General features: G+C 42.3%; 1 protein-coding gene across 1 annotated transcript; it reads right to left on the bottom strand.

Moving 5' to 3' along the window:
• Window positions 1-2,128: 2,128 nt before the first annotated feature.
• Window positions 2,129-17,786, bottom strand: serinc2l (serine incorporator 2, like). Its single transcript, XM_076280528.1, has 10 exons — window positions 17,655-17,786; window positions 15,878-16,039; window positions 15,441-15,628; window positions 9,933-10,012; window positions 8,632-8,766; window positions 7,890-8,059; window positions 6,923-7,013; window positions 6,039-6,189; window positions 5,300-5,509; window positions 2,129-4,338 (listed from the first exon to the last, which is right to left on the bottom strand). The coding sequence occupies exons 1-10, from the start codon at window positions 17,691-17,693 to the stop codon at window positions 4,200-4,202; spliced, it is 1,365 nt and encodes a 454-aa protein (XP_076136643.1). The 5' UTR covers window positions 17,694-17,786; the 3' UTR covers window positions 2,129-4,199.
• Between the last annotated feature and the right edge of the window lie 300 nt (window positions 17,787-18,086).

Genomic DNA, 18,086 nt, shown 5'->3' with positions numbered 1-18,086 from the left:
ATTCAAGTTGCTCAAAAAAGAAGGGACTTTTGTCTTTTTTTTAAACAGTACAATGCCTCACAAAAAGAGAACCCATCCATGAACTTTCCGTTTTAAGCTTTCACCACCCTCTGCACTGGCTAGAACTCATCGCAAACCAATAATTTTGGCCAGACTGTCCTCAACCTGGCATTAAGGGGGGGTATAAAAACAAAACTGTGAACCAGGCAACAGCCTAAAGCGGACTCTCTGGGTTCATGTGTTTGTGATTATGCCACGGTCATAACATACAGTTACTGCACACAGGCAGTGATAGCTAATTAGCTAAGTGCTGCCCCGTTAAATGTGTCTTGCCCAACACCGAATGCTAAAATAAGATACGAGTCAACAGACGGATCTTTGATATTGGTGTGCAAAACGACCACACAAATAAAACAAAAACAATGATGGCCCTGTGGATACTGTTGAAATCCTTGCAGGTAATGACCAATTTGATGGCTCGGACAGCATTTGTGTGTCATCAGTGTGATAACAAGCAAATCCTCTTCTCCACTGTCTTTCTCTAGATATCACCAGCTGAAATAGCTTATTTGGTGCCATGGAGGAAGCTGAGGTGAAAGATAATGACACAGCCAGACCGCCACAGCCTCCCCAGTCATTTTCTGGTGAGGTACGGCTGATAAACCTGCCCACAAACACACCAGGCAGAGCCTAATCAGCGAAGCCCGACAAGAGGCCACAGAACCCAACCGTGCCAGTATTTATAGGGCGGATGGGAAGGATTCCTTCAACCTTCCTTGGGGCATCTCAGTGGTCCACACCCTTCTCGAGTTATCCCCTCCCCAAACACACACACACACACACATCAGTTTCCTCTGTTCTGCCAGCCTGTGGGCGCGTTCCGCTCCCTCCCCTATCCTGGTTCGTCCGAGTGCCTCTTCTCAGTTGAGGAGAGAACCTGCCTTAAGAGCCGCCAGACGCCCCCCCCCCCCTCCTCCCGCCTGTGTTTGTCTCTGCCAGCACAGGCGATGGAAAATTCTCTCCCGCTCCAGATCCGGCCAGGGAACACAGTTGTGAGCGTAGTAATTGCTTGTAAATGACTAATGGTTTTCATGCTCACAGGGCCCGCAAGGTGGGGACTGAGGGTTGGGAGTGTGTGTGTGTGTGTGTGTGTGTGTGTGTGTATGTGTGTGTTGGGGTGGGGTGGGGGAGTGGGGGGTTGGCAGGAATAGCCATAGCCGAAATGTTAGATGAGGGAGTCTGGAAATACACACACATACACAGTTATTATGATGCCCGAGAAATCATTAAAAGACTCTGCTCTCCATCAGACTGCCTCAGCGTTGGGAGTTGGTATGACTAACCCCCTGCTCTCATTTTTCCACTGGCCTTAACTGGCAAAGCATTCCTCACTTTCCTGTAATACATCTGGAACAAGCCGTATGGAGCGTGCAGCAGCCTTCAGTGTGTGAGGAGTAGCCTACTAGAGATTTATATCACGGCACAGACCGAGTCCTGGATACATGGATGTATAGAAACATAATCAAGGTCAAAAGACAAGGTAAACACAAGGACCACACATTTCAGGCAATGATTAGAAATATGGTTGCAGTGCTATGCCACGGAAAGTCTAAAGTTTAATTGGTTTGAATGCTAAAATTTACTTACCTGAAATATCAAAAGCAAGGATGGCAAGGAATTATTCTAGCGTATGACATCAATGAATGCCAATCTGTTAAATCCTGGGAGACACAAACCAAAAAGGTAAAACTTCAGTGATCAACAAAACATGAGATTATAGAAGCATCAGCTAAGTTAGTCTGGATACACCACTGAGACGTATCTGATCGCACCACTGACATGTTCACTATAGTCTGGCAACAGTGCTACACATGCAGCAGCCTCTCCTAGTCCTATCACAACCCCAATTATGATCTTATCATGGGAAGAACATTACTTCCACCTAGTGGACAATTGATAAAACATGTACCATACAATCTAATATAACACACTGTACACATACACCGGCCGAAACACACACAAGGGCAGAAAAAACGATCCCATATGTAGCATTTTACTCATATAGCTGCATGAACAACCCCAGTGATAATATTCAAACATAGTTTACAAAAAGGACAGTAAATGAAGATGAATTGGATGAAGTCATCTTTATTTATGCATGATTTATTATTATCAAAGAAGGCACTTGCAGCAATATCAACAACACTGTTTACTGTCATTCTTTACTTGCTGATGCTGCTGACGGTTAGTGCTCACATGCTTATGAGACGTTTAGTCATGACATTGTCATTGTCACCACATTCTTCATGTAACCGAAATACTCAAGACATGCTTCTATTGCATCTCCACAGTACAGTGCTATTGGTGCTATGTTAATTGGGTTATTTTATAATGCACCTATAATGTCCAATTGAACAGTGTAAACATCAATAAATCACAAATTTTCCCAATATTGTTTTCCAGCAAAACAATATTAAAAGATGATCAAGACATCAAGTACATCCTTTAGAAATGTATATAGTATATAAAACATAAAGGCATCAAATGGGAAATGGCATGACTCATTATGTGAAAGATAAAAATGACATAAAAATTACATATGAATGATTCCTTATTCCTTGTTTTAATATTGTAGTGCATTGTCTCAATCTTAAATCATAAACAAAACATTAAAACAACTAACGTTATGTAATGCAATGATTTCATACCAACCATTCAATCACAAACATTTACTATAACCACCAATCACACTAAACTTCAAGACCTTAAAAATTGCCTTTAAATTTGTACAATCACTTCCCTATTCACCTTTGACATCACTGCTATACACAGAGACAAAATTAGTCTGCCCTGGTAGTGCTCAAATGTACACCCAGCATGGTGTGTGGACACACACACACACACACACACACACACACACACACACACACACACACACTTTCCATGTGAAATGTGATGAAATGTTTGACTTAGAGGAGATAAAATGTAGAGCTCCCAAGATTTAAGATTGGCCTTGGCTTCTCTCTCCTCACTTGTACACACACACACACGCAGCACAAGCTGGTGTACCACTAACCCCCACCCCGAAAACACATTCACACACCCCAGCTGTGAAAGCCTACAGCCTTTCACTGTGCTCTCTCTATCTTTAAATCTTCCCCTGTATCTGTTCTTTCTCTCCTATCTCTCCATCACCCTCTCTTCTCTCTCTCTCTCTCTCTCCTTCTCTAGCTCACCCACTCTTCTCTCCCTCAGAGAAGCCTCCAAGTGCAGCGTGGGGGAAAGAGGGTAGGGCGTGTCATGCCAGCCTTATCTCTCTCACACACACACACACACACTCAGGCTCTCCATGAGGCTCTACGCTGGGGGACTGGACGGAGTGGAGGTGAAAAACACCCCTTACAAAACAGAACCCCAGGGGGACCCCAGGGGGGGTGAGGACGGGGGGCGGGGACCCCCAAAGGTCACCCCAGGGGATTTCCTATGTGCCATCATCACACAGTTAACACAGTGCTGAAATGGACTACTGACTATAAGGGAGCTAACTGAAATGCTTGAAATGCTATGAGCTGCATGGGACAAAAAAAGAGATGAGATTTCTGTACAAACACACACAAAGAGAGAGAGAGAAAGAGAGGGAGAGAGAGACAGAGAGAGAGAATGCTTCAGGTAGTTGGTTAGGTCTAGTTAGCAGCAGTTGTTGAATGCATATTTGTGTAGTAACGTGGCTATTGTGTAGTACCAGTGTCTAAAGCTTCCTGTTATCTATGAAGACGGTAATTGCAAGCTCAGTAACACCTCTGAAAGAGGTAATAAAAAAGAGATTATAATGTTGTACCAGTAAAACAAAAACTTTCCAGCACCTGTGCACCATAAATTAATAACAGAAAAGTCTGCTTCAAACAATCAATGTTCTCAAGGGGCCTACACATTCTCCAGGTGTAGAAAATAAACGGGACCCAATACTTATGATACCAACTCCAATAACTGGGGATGAAATGCTTCATATTTCATACTGACGCATCTTTCCTGGATGACTGCCAGTAAGAAGAAAAATAAATAAAAAATAAACCTTTTACATCCTTCATGTTGGTGGCTTTGGGCACAGACTGTTAATAATACAACATTAAGTAAGAGAGGAGGTGTCACAGTTCCACATCCACACACATCCACACAAACAGAGTGAGTAAGTGTGTTGCTCAGCTGAAGTCGCGGTCGGGGAGGATCAGCGGGGCGATGAGCGTCCACAGGTAGAGGCCGAGGCCCAGCCAGCTAGAGCAGATCTTCACCCACACGGCCGGCATGCTGCTCTGCATCACATGGGTCTTCGTGTCCGGACTGAGAGAGAGAGAGAGAGAGAGAGAGAGAGAGAGAGAGAGAGAGAGAGAGAGATCAGGTTAGAAGGGTGAGGGGGCAGAGGGAGATGGAGATGGGGGGTAGGTGACAGACAGAAACAGAGAGAGTGATAGAAAGACGGATGATGACAGGTACAGAGAGAGAGAGAGAGAGAGAGAGAGAGTGGAAAAGAGAGATGAGAGGGTGACAAATGGAGAAGAGAGAAAAGATTTGAAATCAAAGACAAAAAATGCAATAAGGGAGAGAAAGCAAGGAGGAAGTGCAAGATGAAATAGCTCAAAGAGAGAGAAGCAGAGTGCGAAAAGCCAAAGGGTGCGTAAATGACAGTTGCAGGAGAAAGGAGAGAAATGAATAAACAGAAGGGTGAAAAGGGGCTCTGTACAGTGCAAGTCACATCTTGAAGACTTGTCAGTTCCAATGTTTGGTCTGGGAATGTTATGTTGCTTTGACAACGTCCCAAACATAGCAACGAAATTAACGCAAACACAGCAACTGGGACGAAAAACAACTGTTACCCACAAACCATCTTTGAGACAAAAGGTTGAATGAGGGAAAGCAGTAAAAATGCAGAGTGACAGAACTCCACAGAGAAAATCAAGAGACAGATACACAGAAAAATAATCCAAAAACTGATGTAATCCGTGACCAACAACCTTGATACAATCCAAGCCGTGAATTTTGTGATCCTTTGCACCCCTACGATCTATCTATCCATTTATCAATCAATCAATTCATCTATCTATCTATCTATCTATCTATCTATCTATCTATCTATCTATCTATCTATCCTCTTTCTCTGTCCTATTTGGCCATGCATTTTGTGATCCAATGCAATATATCTATCTTTCTATCCATCGTTTTATCTCTGTATCTATCATACTATCGATCTCTCTCGTCCTTTTTCTCTTTCATACTCTTTGTCGGTGTCCTATTTGGTGCTCACCTGTACCAGTTGGTGAGGGTCATCATGATGTAGAGGGAGGCGAGGCAGAGGTGGAAGTGGAAGAAGGAGTAGTTGTAGGTGACGGCCTCCTCCTCGTTGTCCACGGCACGCATCAGGCCGTCCTCGCCCACCTCCCCCTTGGCGCCCGAGTCCCGGCCCTCCTCCGTCTGCATCAGCTTATTGACCTGAGCGTTGCTCGACGAACGGATGCTGCAGAAACACACACACACACACACACACACACACATAAAGGCATATGCAAACACACACACACACACGCAAACACACAAACACACACACACACACACGACAGAGGTGAATGGTCAGGATGTTTATAACCAACATGGAAGCATCCTTCAGAACCAACAGGTCAGCAATCCTTTTGGCTTGGTTTCAAGTTGCCACAATGACCTACAACACGCTTGCTGATGCATTTTTTTGGTAGGAGCCTGCATGCACACAAATGTGTATGTGAGTTCGTGGACTCAGTAGTGTGAGTGGTGAGTGTGGCTATGTTTATGGTGCTGGTTTGCATGTGTACGCATAATAACCTTTGTGTGCTTGGGTTAAAGAGGGTATGTGTGGACAGTAGCCTTTGTGTGCTTGCATAGGGTTACGGGTGTGTTTTGTCCAGTCTGTCCTCATGCCCCCCTCATCAAAGGTGTGTGTGTTTCCCACTTAATGTGTGCAGTACAGGAGTGGACAGGGCTATGTAGCTAGGTAGCGGCTGAGGGCTCACCTTGCGTAGAGTGTGCAGAAGAGGAAGATGACCAGTCCCACGATGCCCTGTGCGTCCCACCACTGCACCTGTCCTGGGGCACTGGTGGGGAGGGGCTCAGTGGCGCTCACATTAGAGACCAGACTCAGCAGGCTAGGGTTGCACTCACGGTCTGAGAAACACACACACACACACACACACACACACACACACACACACACACACACACACACACACACACAATGCATTTATCCACTATGCAACACCAATGGTGCTATAAAAAGATGTAAATGCAATTAACTGATCAATTTGTTTGTGTTTGTAATTCTTTTCTTTTCAATTGGACATTTTGATTATTCTATGTCAGAAAATCAACTGTATCAATTAAATATGAATCCAAGTTGAATGACAACGTGTACTATACTGTACTCTGTGCTGGAAGAAAAAAAAACCTCAAAAAGAGTTAAGTGGCACAATGCTACATTACCTTTGGCCTAATAAAAAACACAAATGTCACATACAACCATGAGCGTTCCTACCAACCAGGTACATCACACAGTGAGACCTTGAAAATCAGCGAAAATGCATGTCAGATATAATTTCAGCAAATTAAAATAAAACTGCTGAGCAAACTGACAATTTTTCAAGGTCGCTGTGCACAAATAACACAAACATCACAAGACAACTATCCACGTGATTTGACAGCGCAAGCACGTGTTGTACAAGCTGTAGACGGTCATAAAAGCAAGCAGCCTACTGTGTACACACACTGACCACTTACCAGACTGGTATGAGCGACTGGAGTGAGTTTGAATGAGAGATGGAGAAGAGAGAGGATGAAGAAGTGGTAAAGAAGGGTTGTGTGAGGCAGAAGAGGAAGGTGGGAGGGGAGAGAGACTACTCACTTGGATTGTTGGTCATGGCCGACCAGGTGACGTACATGGTGTAGAGGGTGATGATGGAAGACTGGAGGAGGCCGCTCTGGGGGGAACTGTCCTGTTGAACACACACACACACACACACACACACACACACACACACACACACACACACACACACACACACACACACACACACACACACACACACACACACTGAGTAAGAGCAAAGTGCACAAATGCTGGTCAATCAATCCTGTTTTACAAGAGCTATTTTAGTGTGCAGACACATGACCTATATTGTCTTTGATCATTCACCTTTTGTCCTTTCACTTAATAGTGAACACAGATCTATACCAAAGAGGGTTGAAGCAGGATAATTTTCTTTCAGTGTGTTAACAAATATCATATTCTTTCTATACGTTTTTCTACATCCGTCCCAAAATGTCTACTGCCAAATTAAATGTATTTATTTTTTATTTTCAAATGTACAATTAGTCCTGTATGCGTCTCCACAGTGACAACATAGACACTGACTGTGACCTCCGCTGATCCACCCGCTCAGTGGTGTCTGGTAGAGGGAGCCGTACTGGTGCCCACAGTAAGGAATCTGAGCTTATCCCCCCGTTACTACTGACCATAATAATACCACTTAGCTAAAGGGAAGATTTGAAGAAAATAAACAAGTTTTAATATCGAAACAAGGCTATGGTTCCTCACAGAATAGCAATTTGATTTCAGCTTATGTTTTGAAAGGCTCATGTACATAAGAGAACGGACCCTTTCAATTGCATAAACAAACATGTGCGTTCCACAAAATACATTGAGCTAATGGTAACATGGGGGGGGGGATCACTAAAAGTCTAATTAATTTTCATTTCAAAGTACCTGCGTTGGTTTTGAACGTTTCAACCTGAAATCCTCTAGGATCAGAATGAAAGGGTCTATATGAAGCATGGGCTGTAAGGCAAAGAGCAGACTCCAGAGGGACTACCTGAACTTTGGGCAGGATGGAGATGACGGACACGACGATGCTGAAGATGAGGTTGAGGCTGATGAAGACTTTGTGCTCCGTGCAGTCGTCCGGCTTGGTGTAGTACACATAGAACAGGACCACGGCAGCGAAGGACAGCGCGTAGTGGAGCACAGTGAAGATGAGAAGACCTGCGGAAGAGAAGAGAGACCCAGGGATGAACAGTAATTGCGTTTGGCCTCCCCCTCCTCTTTAGTGCAGAATGAGCAGCAGAGGTCAAAATGCCTTTAGGTTTACTTGAAGCTCAGTTCAAAATTGCAGCTACATTGAGACTGCCTGGAATGCCAAAACAATGATTTACAGCTGATTGTTTTGGCAGGGAAAAAATATCAAGCTAAAGGGTGTATATGAGAGAGATATTGGTGAAATGTGTTGGAGAGTAGGAATTAAAGCTTTTCAATTTGTTTCACAACTGAATTCCTAAGAAGGATGCAGGAATTGGGACGGTGAGGTAATTAATTAACATCTGTTTTTCCTACTTTGATTTACACCCAGAAAACTGTTGGTTCAAATCACCCAACGTAAAATCTGCTTGAGCCAATAGGAATTTCATGAAAAACACGTCATGGAAAACTGCAGGCTACCCCTGAAATGGCCTCCTCAGCAGTCTCTAGATCTGAGATATATCCAGTAAACGGCATCCAGTCATTGATAAACAATACCTGCATACCAGCCCTAGTCACCAGTCATCGATAAACCATACCTGCATACCAGCCCTTGCCACCCTCCTCTGCATTGCGCACCCAGATCTCGTTCCAGGAGTGAGCGAAGTCTATGAGCAGGATCAGCTGAATGAGAATGAACATGAAGGAGCCCACGATGCCAAAGTAGAACCACACTGCACGGCCACAGAGAGAGAGAGAGAGAGGGAGAGAAAGAGAAAGAGAGAGAGGGGGAGAGAAAGAGAAAGAGAGAGAGGGAGAGAGAGAGTGAAAGAGAGAGAGCGAGAGAGAGGGGGATAAAAGAGGATATACTGTAAATAAGTAAAATTACAGGAAAACTCCTTTTTAACTATGTATGGACTTTCTTTAGTCATTCTTCAAATGTTGACTTTTAACTGTATTCGTTTAAAATTAGATAATGTTTTTTTTTTATCATTGTAAATGATACACAGAGCGAATAGGGGAAAAGTTCAATGGCTCTAAGGATTCTAAGGAGTTGGGTGAGGTTTAGTTTCTTCACAGTCCTCTATGAAAAGCTTCCATGTGACAGCTGGATTAAACACGTTTGTTTTGCAAAATACAAAAGAATAGGGAGAACAATATGATGTCCTATTTCTGCTGCAGCTTTCTTCATGCATTACACAACAGCTTCTATTAAAAACGCACATTAAAAAGAAATTACACCTCCTTTTTTATAACCAGGAAATGAAGACTTGCAAATAATTCAATTATGTCGCCCCCATTGTGAAGTAAGTGCGTTACTACAGAGATCTCTCCAGTGGGGACTTATGTAATCATATTGCAATCTCAAACTATTTTTGTACACCGTATTCATGGAAGGAGAACAAAATAGCCCTTATTTCAACTTGAGCTTGTAAATGTATGCTTTGGAAAATCCATTAAAAATTAATGCTTTCATTACCTTGCAGTGGCATATATTCCACTATGAATCGCCTGTTCCTGTGATCATTAATCTTGGGCTGTGGACTATAAGTTCCTGGTACCCAAGCAGCCTCTTGTTATTCATTTACTAAGCCGGGAGAAGAACCTACCTAAATAAATGTTACCCTTATTTTTTTGACTACTCTGAAAAGTTGTAGCCTAGTTCGGCTGGCATCCAGTAGAAAAGTTGGTTTTGTGTTGTGTCATTTTTGGTTTCACTGAAATTGTTGGTCTCCCAACACATCGTTGTTAGATAGATAGATAGATAGATACTTTATTGATCCCCAGGGGAAATTCAAGAAATATTATAAGGCTTCAAAACAAACATTGAAAATTCTTAAACGACTGGCTTAAACATAAAAGAAAAACCTGAGCCTGAGCTCTTTTTAAGGTTCTGTACCATTGTGGAAGGTTCCATCAGGGATGAAAAAAGCCCCCACAGTGATTCCGATCAGGATCAGGAATTTAAAGAACCAGAATCTGTAAAGGTTAAAAAAAACATCTTATTTAGTGAGTCAACACATCAGGGTTTAACATTATTTGTTCCTGGTGTATAGATGTATGGTAAAATTTACTGACCACCATCACAGTATTGTTAAACTGAAAGCCTAGCTCTAGCCAAGATTCTTCTAATCTATCCTCATATTGTGTTGGTTACACTTGTTGGGCCCTATTTTGGCGATCACAAACGGATGGCTAGAGGCGTAAAGGTGTAGACATTAAAGTGCCCATATTATGAAAAAATCACTTTTTCGGTGATTTGATGTGTTATTGTGTGTGTCTGGTGCTTCCACACGCATACAAACTTGGAAAAAAAACACCCATGCTGTTTTGAGTGAGATAAGGGTTTCTGGATGTATCCTGCCTTCAGCCTCCAGGGTGAGCTGGTCAAAATCGGCAAGGCTTTTGACATCACAAGCCGAAACATTTCAATATTCCCACCCATCACCTCTTTTTAGGGCAATTACGTTACGTGGATATAATGGAAACCTATGGAGCTGCATCGAAGTGGGCAGGGAAAAGGATTTATACTTACTAAATCGTTGAACAAACGTGAATAAAAGGCACAAAATAAGGTTGGTGTAAGAGTTATCTGTTTGTTCATGGGATTCATTCTAATTCCATCACTTACATATTTCCTACAACTAGGTGAGATAGCTAAGCTTATGTTGTAGGCTACTGAAGTTCCACTGTTAGATAGCTAGCTAGCAAGCTAACCGTTTTACATAGAGATTATGGTAGGCTAAGTGTTAGCTACGGGCTATACTATGTAAAACAAAGGTGTAGTAGATGTTAGGGGATTTTGAATTGGCATGTTTCAGACGTTGCATAATCAACACCCCACCTCTCCACACCAAGCCTACAAGTTCAACTGTTTTTTAAGCCTACATATCTCAGAAAATAATGTAGATACAAGCTTAAACCTTTGCATAGTAGTTGTTGGGTAATATTTAGCATTATTGACATAAAGTATGAAGCAAAGCCAAGATGGTCAGGCTAGGCTGGAAGCATTTGTTGATTTGGCACGAATGACCCTGGTAACAGTTAATGGAGTGGGGCGTGGGTAAGTGAGCAGCAGCTCATTAATATGTAATGAGCAGCAGAAACAGCACACTTTGACAGGGACTGAAAAAGGGTGTAATAGAGGTAGGTAAGAATCTTTTCCTACAAACTATTTCCAGCAAACAACTTCAGAAACATGTTTTCTGGAACTCATAGACCTATTTTAACTTGTTTAAAAAGTGTCATAATATGGGCACTTTAAAGGGAATGACAGATGTCATTTTCATTGGTTTAAAGGATGTTACGCCCAAAACACACCCATGACTAATTAAGAAACATACTGTAAGAACAACCTTTTTGCGCCCAGCGTTTGATCACAAAATCGCTCCATTAAATTAGTGAATGTGGACTGGCCACGCCTTTAAAGTGCCCATATTATGACTATTTTTCAACAAGTTAAAATAGGTCTATGAGTTCCAGAAAACATGTTTCTGAAGTTGTTTGCTGGAAATAGCTTGTAGGAAAAGATTCTTACCTACCTCTATTACACTCTTTTTCAGTCCCTGTCAAAGTGTGCTGTTTCTGCTGCTCATTACATATTAATGAGCTGCTGCTCACTTACCAACACCCCACTCCATTAACTGTTACCAGGGTCATTCGTGCCAAATCAACAAATGCCTCCAGCCTAGCCTGACCATCTTGGCTTTGCTTCATACTTTATGTCAATAATGCTAAATATTACTCAACACCTACTGTGCAAAGGTTTAAGCTTGTATCTACATTATTTTCTGAGATATGTAGGCTTAAAAAACAGTTGAACTTGTAGGCTTGGTGTGGAGAGGTGGGGTGTTGATTATGCAACGTCTGAAACACGCCAATTCAAAATCCCCTAACATCTACTACACCTTTGTTTTACATAGTATAGCCCGTAACTAACACTTAGCCTACCATAATCTCTATGTAAAACGGTTAGCTTGCTAGCTAGCTATCTAACAGTGGAACTTCAGTAGCCTACAACATAAGCTTAGCTATCTCACCTAGTTGTAGGAAATATGTAAGTGATGGAATTAGAATGAATCACATGAACAAACAGATAACTCTTACACCAACCTTATTTTGTGCCTTTTATTCACGTTTGTTCAACGATTTAGTAAGTATAAATCCTTTTCCCTGCCCAGTTCGATGTAGTTCCATAGGTTTCCATTATATTCACGTAAAGTAATTGCCCTAAAAGGAGGTGGTGGGTGGGAATATTGAAATGTTTTGGCTTGTGACGTCAAAAGCCTTGCCGATTTTGACCAGCTCATCCTGGAGGCTGAAGGCAGGATACATCCAGAAACCCTTATCAGTGTTTCCCATACATTGACTAATCTGTGGCGGGGCGCCACAAAATAAAAATCGGCCACAGATTAATATTCTATGTTTAATTTACTTTAATTTATTTTAAATTAAATATAAGGTCAAATCCTTGCATTGCCATTGAGCTGCGCTTTTTACGCACGCAGCCTTTCCTTGCCCCGCCCGCTCTCTCTCGTAGCCCGCTGCCACTCCTCTGCATGTGCATTTAACAAAATATTCACGATTGTTGAAGGATTGTTGTTGCCACATAGAAGCATTGCATAGAAGACGTCTGGCTAAATTGCTATTAAATCCGCTTAGCATCGTGACCATGTTGCGCAAATTTGTTCAAAACTGCTAGCCTAGAAATCTAGACGCGCCCCTAGCGGCTGCCAGGGCTAGTCTAGCAACTCTCCGTTGGCTTGTGAGCTCCAGATCCCCAGACTTCGCCGGGCCAATGAAATCGTGTATAGAGTCGGTAGGTGGGCTTAACATAATGATTGATGGCAGAGTTGCAACGGTTTGGCTTGAATTCCCTGCTACTTGAAAACAAATAAGATGGATGTTGCTGTTGGCGAACAGTGTGACACGAGTTAAGCTTTTATTAAGTTGGCAAACGTTTGAACTAGCCAACTAGCTCCGCTGGTGGGAAACGCATGGGACTCATAGCGCTGCCGCTGTCCTATTGCGTGCAGAGGGAATTTGAAAGACAACTGATTATCCCGCCCCTCGGACTGAGCACTGCGAACGGTGAGTGTCCAGACCCTACATGTAAATGTGGGTCTGGCTCGCCAGGCTACAAAACTGCTGCATTGAAGTGAACTCTGCTAAGGTCTTATCACAACATAGTAGGCTACATTGAAGAGACTAAACTAAGTTAAGTTATGAAATCAAGCAGTATCTCAAAGCTAACGTTAGAATACTGTTTGGATGTCGAATTTAGCATGCTTAGCCTACTTACAGCTGCTTGTCAATTTCGTTGAAGGGCTCATTTTATTGACTCTGACACTGAATGTTCGCAAAATCCCGATATAAATGGAAAAGTGTTTTCCAAAATTCAAAAGTGCTTGTCCCAAGGAGAAGTACAAACCTTTATTTTAACTATGTAGAAAACGTTATGAATTGCATCCACACATCAGCAGCCTTTCAACTGTGTTACAATATTAATTATTTTATAGATTTCAGTCGGATCCCTTGGCGTTATGCCGTAAAACCTATCAATCTGAGCATGCGTGACTCACATCGGGTAACGACTCACATCGGGGAGTGACAACCGCCACAAATTGAATCCAATTTACCCTTCGCTAAGTCCCGCCCTCCTTAGTTACTGTTGCTATGCCTGACAAGCTTTAGCACCCTGCACGTCTATTACATAGGGGGAGAACCGTGACTTTTCAATGAAATGTAATTTACAAAGACATCGTACCACACTGAAAGCTAATATTTTGTCACTAGCAACCTACATCTGCCCTCTGTCAAATACAGTTGGAATTTCCTCTCTGAACAAAACCGTTCATGAGTTATTTTAAGCAGAAGTCGAATGTGCATTTTGTTTCATTCGACTCTCCTGGCCAGAATGAATGGAACAGGCATGGGGGACGAAAGAAACAAAGCTATGTACTTCCCACAACTTCAATATTTGACAAGATATCATGAATGGTACTTCAAATAGGTGTTATTTTAAATAGATTGCTGATGGGCTATACATCTTGGTGAACATCTGTTAACAACGTCTTGCCGTTATCGTGAAGCGTGTATCTCGCGGTTATGGAAATATCATGCAATATGCCATTTTTTATAGTTAGAACAATTATATCATGTTTCTATAGTGTAACATGTTATTTCACTGTGTCTTTACGTGGGTTAGGGCACCACACATCCAAATAAGTGCCCTTCATGACCCACAGGCCTTCAGTCTCCACAGGTTAACATGGCAAAACTCGAAAAGCTTGTCAGACCTCCCGTGCCTAGTGACGGGTTGCTAAGCCACGATTGGCCTGTGGCGGTTTTCGGGTGTGGCTTAGCGAAGGGTGAATTATGTGGGAAACACTGCTTATCTCACTCAAAACAGCATGGGTGTTTTTTTTCCAAGTTTGTATGCGTGTGGAAGCACCAGAGACACACAATAACACATCAAATCCCAGAAAAAGTGATTTTTTCATAATATGGGAACTTTAACAGCAAGTAATGCAACTTCAAACAGCGCATCGGTATTTTGATAGGCAGCGGCGCATTTGAAGGAATCTGCTTGCATATGAGACCGTATGGAACAGGGATTCCCCTAAACCTTGCTTTACTAAAACCTGTTTTTGTGACTAGTAAAGTATAGCCTACATGCATCTGCACTCGCTTATTATTTGAACTCATAGGCAAAGTGAAACTAACTTCACCGTGGTCTCATGGTCAAAACAGTACTACACAGTTAATTACGTTCACTATCGTTACCATCGAAAACACTGAAATCCAAAGGATATTTATGCTGCAGAGGAGTTGCTGCTTACATCTTGTGACAGTGCGTCCTCAGCTCTGCTTATGCGCCTTTCGCTATAGACCCGGTTTTTCTTGGTCAGTGGCATAATGATTTTTAGAGGGTGTAAGATAGCAATTTTTAGATCATGCGCCAGATCACACCTTATATCATAACTGCCACACCCCTGGGCGCAAGGTTTAATAAAAGTCCAGCACATGGCGAAAACTTCCTGACCTTATTAGGTGTAAGATAAAAAATAAGCCTTGCGTCGCGCTTTGTGCCACTGGGCGCACGATAGAGCCTGTTGTGTTTGTGGTCAGACTTGACCGGCCAAACATAAATGTTTGACAGAAATTATGTTTTTGTACAGACTTGATATTGATTCAAACCTTTCTAAAGATGCAATCAAATGTCTTATTTATAATTTGTATATCTACTCTACTTTTAATAAAGTTGTACTACTTGGTTTTATTCAAAATAAGGGACGAAATAACTAAATATTATTAAAATATAATAATATTTTCACATGGACACAACTAACGCAGCTCAGTAGTTATGTCAGTGGTGCAGTGAGGACTGTGCAGGCCATGCACTTACCCATTCTGAAAGGCAGCACGGGGGTCTTTGCTGCTGCGCACCCGGATCATGAGCACAGAGAAGAAGAAGAAAAAGCAAGCCATCGCAAAGCACATCCGGTACACTGACTTATAGCCCACAATCACGTCACAGTTGACCTGATTCTCTAGACCCGGTATAGAGGTGCCTCCTTGACAAAAACCTGGAATCTGTGAAGGAGAAAATCATGAGGTTTCCAGGCTATTAAACACATTGCAAGTAATTAAACATAACATAAAGTCAAAAAACAACAACAAGGGTAGACTAGGGTTATCTGAGAGAGAACACCCTCTTACACATGCACACAAGCATGCACGCAAACACGTACACACACACGCACCCACACACCCACCCACACATGTGCACACACACGCACACAAAAAGAGGAAGTGGGGAAGTGGAGAGAAGAGGATGCCAACCTTCTGCAGCTCTGTCTCCATGCCAGGCAGGATCATGATGATGGAGACGAGTGTGCCCAGGAGTAGGAAGAAGGAGAAGACCAGCCGTGTGATGGTGGAGCTGTTGGAGGAGGGGCAGCATCCGCACAGCAGGCACGGCGCCGAGCCACACAGACACGAGGCCTACAGCCACAACAGAAGGGGACAGGGATGGGACAGACGCGTGAGACAGGAGGACAGCACAAGGCAGGGAGAGGTTAAAGCATAGACGAGACAGCAAGAGACAGAAGGGTGAGGATTGAGCCGAGGGGTAAAGACAGGCAGGAGGATAGACAAAGATAAGAGACATAGAGGAATAGAACAGAAAGATCAGACCGAAGGGGCTGAATAGTGCCATTATGTTGAATCTGACCGCCTAGACATTTTACCATTTTCATCATTTCAACATTAAATCATCATCACGACAACACATATTTTCACAGAATTTTCTTGACAATGATGAGCCATAGGTTTATCATCAGCACCCTTTGCAAGTTCTCGCTAAACAATGTGTACGAAAGACCTTGGGCATGCTAAGTTGTTTGGGGTAATTGGCAACAAGCAACTGAACTTCCTGTTTTTGACATTCATGATCTAGATATTAAAATATTTCCTGTTTGGCCATGTTCCTGTTTTGTGAACACAGATGGAACATGCCAACAATCATGCCTGCTTGTGATCTGGAAAAGAATGAGAGGCTGTGGGAAAACTAAGCGGGCTCAGAACCATATAACTTTGGGGGGCTCAACACACTGTGACATTAGGCTTTCCATGATACAGTTGTTACTTATAAACAAAATGGCTATAATTGCTACCTATTGCTTGCATATCTAAATTAGGCTCAAATGATTAAAATCAAGGAGGGAGGCTAGTATAAATATAAAAAATACTGAAATAGGCTAATGAGTTTAGATCTGTGTTAAATTCTTAGATTGCTTTAACAGTACAAACAGTAAAGTGCATAGACATTGCTGTCCAAATTATGAGGAAGGAAGCGAAAAAGATCCAGTACATCCACATAGCCGTCACAGCCATAAGAAGTGACAGGTCCACATATCCTCTGCCTGTCAATACCCGCCACTGTTGGCTCGCCGTTTTCCATATGCAAAACTCAAGCTACCCATGTGTAAACATAATAACCACGTAAACTAGAGCGGGAAGTGACATCTAACTTGCAAAAATTAGATATTTGAAGTTGTTTGTTACTGTGTTATGATGGTATGATGGGATATCTATATATATCTGATGAGCATACAACCTTAAAAATAAATTTGCACGTCAATCTAGGAAGATGTTTATGTAGCCTTCTAGCCTGCATTTTAGTCGATGAGCTTGTGTTTATCTAGAAGCTTGTTACTGAATCTGGTTTATTGTCGGTAGCTAAGGTTTTATTATCCACTCATCGGGATTTTAATGAAACAGTATTTTTATAGTCGAGGTTAACATAAACGAACAACAAATAACGTTACCGTTTACGTAGTTAACCAAACGCTAACGTTATCTCAATAACGTGAGTAGCCTATCCATCAAACTCATCAAGGTTCACATCGACAGCCTGGAATTAGGTTAGCATCAGATGAAGTAACGTTGTTATTTTCACATAAAAAATGAAACCACAACAACGTGCACGATCAACTAGCAACCTTGTAAGCTAAATCTGACTAGCTAATAGTTAGCCTTGTGGTGGTTAGTTAACGTTAGCCATCTGCAACCATGCGAAATGACCAACGTAATTAGATACATTATAATTGAGACTTACACAGCTGGCAAGTGAACATAAAGCCATACACGCCCCCATCTTCTAACGGATTCGACCACTGTCTTAAATCGGGAAACAATCGGTCACCGACCGTCAGGTGTCTGACTTGTTTGACACTATGCCAGTTCCTGTATCACCGTGAGAGCATGAGATAGCTCACAGTCATGTGACTTGAAAGGACGTCATCAAGGCATTTTCATATTATCATATTACTGATCTCAGTAGGCTACAGACAAGTAGGCTATATCACACCGTTTTAAATATGTGTAGTTGCATTTCTCATGGCTACCTAAAAAGTTGTGACATGTAGCACAGAATGGCGATGGTAAATAGTTTTTTAATACTGTAACTGTCGGCAAAATTGCAGGGAGCATTACAACGCCCTCAGCTGGAAGAAGAAGAGCATGATGATGAGGAGGAGAAGGATGAAGA

This window comes from Alosa pseudoharengus, unplaced genomic scaffold (genome assembly GCF_046254945.1).
Source record: "Alosa pseudoharengus isolate Yale_2024_CS ecotype anadromous, Long Island Sound unplaced genomic scaffold, YU_APseudo_1.1 YU_APseudo_1.1_scf_12, whole genome shotgun sequence".
In the NCBI taxonomy this organism is placed as follows: Eukaryota; Metazoa; Chordata; class Actinopteri; order Clupeiformes; family Clupeidae; genus Alosa; species Alosa pseudoharengus.
The sequence above is the reverse complement of the archived record's forward strand: the minus strand, read 5'-3'. Positions and strand labels throughout refer to the sequence as shown.

Excerpts from the sequence above, each read along its gene's own strand:
- serinc2l (XM_076280528.1), bottom strand. The coding sequence starts at position 17,693 with ATGGGGGCGTGTATGGCTTTATGTTCACTTGCCAGCTGT. Across the intron at positions 10,013-15,440 it reads CGTGCTGCCTTTCAGAATGG|ATTCTGGTTCTTTAAATTCC; the intron begins GTAAGTGCATGG and ends TAACCTTTACAG. Across the intron at positions 6,190-6,922 it reads GGCCATGACCAACAATCCAA|ACCGTGAGTGCAACCCTAGC; the intron begins GTGAGTAGTCTC and ends TGTGTTTCTCAG.